General features: G+C 32.0%; 1 protein-coding gene across 1 annotated transcript; it reads left to right on the forward strand.

Moving 5' to 3' along the window:
* The first annotated feature begins 1,580 nt into the window (after nt 1–1,580).
* LOC108307739 (protein LLP homolog) lies at nt 1,581–2,215 on the forward strand. The gene has a single exon (XM_037740194.1). The coding sequence runs from the start codon at nt 1,629–1,631 to the stop codon at nt 2,016–2,018; it is 390 nt and encodes a 129-aa protein (XP_037596122.1). The 5' UTR covers nt 1,581–1,628; the 3' UTR covers nt 2,019–2,215.
* The last annotated feature ends 3,287 nt before the right edge of the window (nt 2,216–5,502 follow it).

Below are 5,502 nucleotides of genomic sequence, written 5' to 3' on the forward strand. Positions count from 1 at the left end.
GTTAAAAAGAAAAAAAACAATGCCAATTTTGCCAAGCCAAATGAATGCCAAATGAGAGAAGGAATGAATGTTTTGTTTCTTAAACAGGAAACAAAACAAACTGTGAAAAAACAAAGCATGATGTATTGAACGATAGTAAAATAAATTTTAATCAATTGGCATTTTCAGAATAATAAAAAGGCAAAAATTGAAAAAAGAGGATATTTGTGACATAAACTGACCAAGAGCTCATATTTAAATATTCAAGGAATGTTTACAATTCAGTAACAGATGACCCAATGTAAAATGGACAATAAGCACTTCAAAATAAAGAAAATATCTGATAACAAATAAACTTATGAAAAAGTTATCAAAATTAGAAAAATGGATGCTATTTATTATACACTAATTTAATGTAATTTTCCAAGATGAAAAATTACTACACATTCTCCAGAATGTCTAAAATTAAAAGATAAATAACACCGAGTATTGGCAACGATTTGAGCAACTGGTAGTCTCACATGCTGCTTCTGTAGAATGCACTGCTACAATCACTTTAAAATTGTTTTGTATTGTCTTCTATATTTGACTACTATATATCTCATCAATTTCACACTCAAGCAGTTATTCAGCGTAAATTCATGAACACATAAATAGATATAAAAATGTTTATTCTCCCAAAGCAAAAACAACCCAAAATGTATCAATAATAGAATAAATAAGTAGTGTTTTAGTCATACAATAAATGCTGTAAAACAATAAAAATGAACAATTGGCAACTATGTTTAACAACATGGATGAATTTTATAAACAAAAATTTTAGTGAAAGGAGCCAGATACAAAACAACACATATTCTACACTTCATTTTTATATAGTTGAAAACAGACAAAACAATTCTATTGTGTTAGAAGTCAGGGTTGTGACTAACATTTGCTTTGGAGTATTGGGGTGGTGATTTGGACAGTGCAGGAGAAGGTGCTCCTGATGCTCAATTTCTTGAGCGGATTGATTGTTACCTTGGTTAGTTCAATTTGTGTTAATGATTTATGTGCTTTTGTCTTTCAACTAAAAAATTAAAAGTGGATTAAAATCTAAATGAATAAAATCTTTAAAGAATTTAAAAGAATATGTAATTTTTCTAATATTTAAAGATTTTATGAATAAAGGTATAATAAGCAAAAAAGGGTACTTAGAAGCCACAAAGGAAATAAAAAGCATACTTTAGTAATAAAAATTAACTTTTCTATGGTAAATATCTCTAGAAACAAATTCAAATGAAATATACTACACCAGGGTAAGTATTTGTTTCACACAAAATTGAGTTTTACTCTTTCTGATGCATATAAACCACAAAGCCTAATAAGCTAATCATAGAGCTTAACAGGAAATTAGACAACAGAAAATGGCAATCATTCATGAAAGAAATATGTCAAAAAGTCAGTAAGCATAAAATATTTCTTAGCCTCACTGATAGAAGGATGTTAACTAAATGGTTCAAGAAGAAATTATAATTTCGGTAGTATGAGATAATCACTTGATATTTATTGAAAGTAACAACACTCACTTGATATTTATTGAAAGTAACAACACATCGAAACTTCCGGTCGACGAGATCCTGTGGCGTGTGCGTTTGTTTCTCAGGTAAAACATGGCTAAAAGCTTACGGAGCAAGTGGAAAAGAAAAATGCGCGCTGAAAAGAGAAAAAAGAATGCCCCAAAGGAGCTCAGCAGGCTTAAAAGTATTCTCAAACTAGACGGTGATGTTTTAATGAAAGATGTTCAAGAGATAGTAACTGTGGTGGTACACAAACCCAAACATTGCCAAGAGAAAATGCAATGTGAGGTAAAAGATGAAAAAGATGACATGAAAATGGAGACTGATATTAAGAGAAACAAAAAGACTCTTCTAGACCAGAATGGGCAGTACCCAATATGGATGAACCAAAGGCAAAGAAAAAAGCTGAAGGCAAAGCGAGAGAGAAGAAAGGGGAAAAGTAAAGCAAAAACAGTGAAAGTGGCAAAGGGTTTGGCCTGGTAGACTCTTAAAACCTTGGAAAATGCCACATGGGACAGGTGATGGATTAGAATGTATACACATGTATAACTTGATTTCAACTCCCACCAAATGAAAACTATTTGTTTTCCTATTTTAACTTGGCCTTTTTTCTTCAATTCAAACCCAGCATAACTCCTCAAGTTTGTTTTGGGAACTTGAATAAAATACTTTGTTTCATAAAAAAAAAAAAAAAGAAAGTAACAACACATCTATTCTTTAACCTTACAAACACACTTTTGACAATCCATTCCATAAAAATAAAATCATAAAAATATGTGTTCAAGTTTGGTTTTTTTTTTTTTTTTTGAGACAGAGTTTTGCTCTTGTTGCCCAGGCTGGAGTGCAATGGCGCCATTGCCACTCACTGCAGCCTCCACCTCCTAGATTCAAGCAATTCTCCTGTCTTAGCCACCTGAGTAGCTGGGATTACAAGCATGCACCACCATGCCCGGCTAATTTTTTGTAATTTTAGTAGACACGGGGTTTCTCCATGTTGGTCAGGCTGGTCTCAAACTCCTGACGTCAGGTGATCCACCTGCCTCAGCCTCTCAAAGTGCTGGGATGATAGGCATGCACCACTGCACCCAGCCCTCAAGTATTTTTATTTCTGCATTGTTAACTGTGGCAAAATGTTGTAGTGGACAGAATCCTTGAATATCTTCCTTTGTCTCTCTTTCTCTTTCTCTTTCTCTCTCTCACACACACACAACTGAATAAATCATACTTACAGAATATTATGTAGCTATTAAAACAAATGTGTTAATCATCAAGTTGAACTGAATGGTTGTCAGGGGCACAGAGTCCACCTAAAAAAGCAAATTGAAGAGTTATTGTTTTGTTATGAGAAAAATTCAAGTGCAGCAAGAGAAAAAGTTAAAATACATATATGCGTATATGTTTGTAAATATTTCTGAGTAGACATAAATGTGTGGAAGAAAACACATCAGGTTGTCAGCATAATTCCCTGAGATAGGGTATTTTTTATTTTTAATTTTTTTCCTGTGACTCATTCGTGTCTTTATGAAAGACTAATGTGGACATTTGGAACTGATAAATTTTGTTATCATCTAGAAAAACATAACATATTTTGAAGAACTCTTTTCAGAGCTGTTGAAGCTTCTTGATGACAGTTTTACTTTATTTGGCATGCTTGATGCTACATCTACTTCACATTTTTATAACTACTTTTTAATAAACATCTTTGAAACACTTTCTTAATCTTTCCCAATTCTTGCTGGCTTGACCAGAAAGAGCACATTTTCTGGAAGTGTGAAATCAGACACTTACTTAAGGAGCTGTATTTTGGTGATAATTTCTTTCTGTCACACAAAAGTTGTGATGGTTAGAGATACAACACAAATGCCTTGTTTTTGAATGTAAATGAAAGTAACCATTATAATTAGAACCAATGGCATTTTACCAGTTTTTAAAAGGTATATTCTGTTTATATATATATATATATATATTTAACCTTAAATTAGATCCATATCACCCATGGGTTTTCAAAGAATTTTTTTCATTCTCTGGGCAGCTAAAATCTAGGATGGCATTGGATTTCTTCATTTTGTCAATTATATATACAAAAAAATTAGAAACAACATGAGTCTGCATTTCTTGGATGAAATAGTTTAATAACAAACTATTTCTTAATATTTACATACTAAGAAATAGTGATAGCGTTATGTGTTTCTGTATATTATCTTTTATTTGAATATGTGTTTCTGAAAGTAGCCTGTATAATACTATAAATGATATTTAGTAAATGAGGCACTGTCTTGGTTTGAACTGCTATAACAAATTACCACAGACCATTAACTAAACCACAAATATATATTTCTCACAGTTTTGGAGGTTGGAAAGCCAAGATAAGGGTGCCAGTATGGTTAGGTTCTAGTGAGGGTCCTCTTGTAGGTTGAAGACAGCTGACTTCTTGGCTCCTCACATGGCAGAAAGGCGGCAATGAAGCTCTCTGGCCTCTTCGTACACGGGCATTAATTACTTTCTGAAGCTTCCACCTCCAAATACCATCACATTGCTGATTGGGGGGACATCAACATTCAGTTCATAATAGATACTTTTAACTGTTTTTCGTAGCTTGGCTTCCAGTTATGACCATCATGATTACCTCAAAGTTTGATGACAGGAAGCAACTTTCCCTTGGTTGAAGAATTTATCAACAGTTCAGAGGTTACTAAAAAATATTATTTTACTTGAAATTTGATCTCTTTCAAAAAGTACTCATGTTTAGGTCACAGTCTTCAGAATTATTAATATGTACACCTTTTTTAGACAGTTGATTTCAATGATCCATCATCATTAACAGATTTTAAGTAAATATATATGTATTTACTTATTTCGAGTCATTTGCGAAATTGTTTCTTAGGACTTAGGATTCAAAGTATAATAACAAAAGCCAAACAGTACAGTAAATGCACATTGGATGATATTTCACTAACTAAACAAACCTTAGTTACTATTTGCATTGCTCGAATTTAAACACAGGAACATTCCAAATGGTTTTAAAACTATTAAGGATTTAAAATTCTAAAAGGAAAAAAACGCACAAACCTTCTATTAACTTCCTTGACATTTTTAAATGTCTTTTCTCTTATGTCTTTCTACTCTTGGGCAATGTGGGCAATGTATATTCTGACATATAGACTATAGGGATAAAGAAAAAAACATTGTTATTTAAAAAAAAAAAAAAACCATCATTTTTGTTAATTTGTAGTATAAGTTGAATTAAATGTGCTGCCCAGTAGCATACAAAATCAATTTTTAAAAATTGAGTACTAGAAATATAAAGGGAAAATCTTTTCTACCAAATTAGGACTTTAGATTCAAAGGCAATATCTTTAAGCATACTGATCTCATATTACAAAGAACATGAAGGAGTTGTTTAAAGAAAAAAGAAATAAAAACATCAATCCCTTCACAAAGAGAAAACGTATATGTCATTAAAAAACAAATTAAACTACTTTAAAATATGCTATTTGTTTATCTCAAGTCTTTTTAATTTAAAAAGGATTTTGAAATTAGGTGAACAAAGATATTTATACAGAATATATAAACAATGCAGATGTTTAAACTGTAGGACAATAAAAGTTTAAAGAGTTAGAGAGACAGGAAATAAACATGGTAAAAAACACATTACTAGAATATTCATCTTAAAGATACCTATATCATTGTTCATGAAGCTGACCTTCTTAGTTCTTTTATTTAACTTTCATTGTATGTTCAGGGGTACACATGAAGTTTTGCTTACATAGAAAAACTCATGTCACGGGGGTTTGTTATACAGATTATTTTATCACCCAGGTATTAACCTAGTACCCAGCAGTTATTTTTCTTTGCTCCTTTCCCTCCTCTCACCTTTCACCCTAACTAGACCTTTGTGTGTTGTCCCCTTCTTTGCATTCATGAGTTCTCATCATTTAGGTCCCGCTTATAAGTGAGAACATGCAGT

The sequence above is a fragment of the Cebus imitator genome, unplaced genomic scaffold (assembly GCF_001604975.1).
Source record: "Cebus imitator isolate Cc_AM_T3 unplaced genomic scaffold, Cebus_imitator-1.0 Scaffold80, whole genome shotgun sequence".
NCBI classification, from domain to species: Eukaryota; Metazoa; Chordata; class Mammalia; order Primates; family Cebidae; genus Cebus; species Cebus imitator.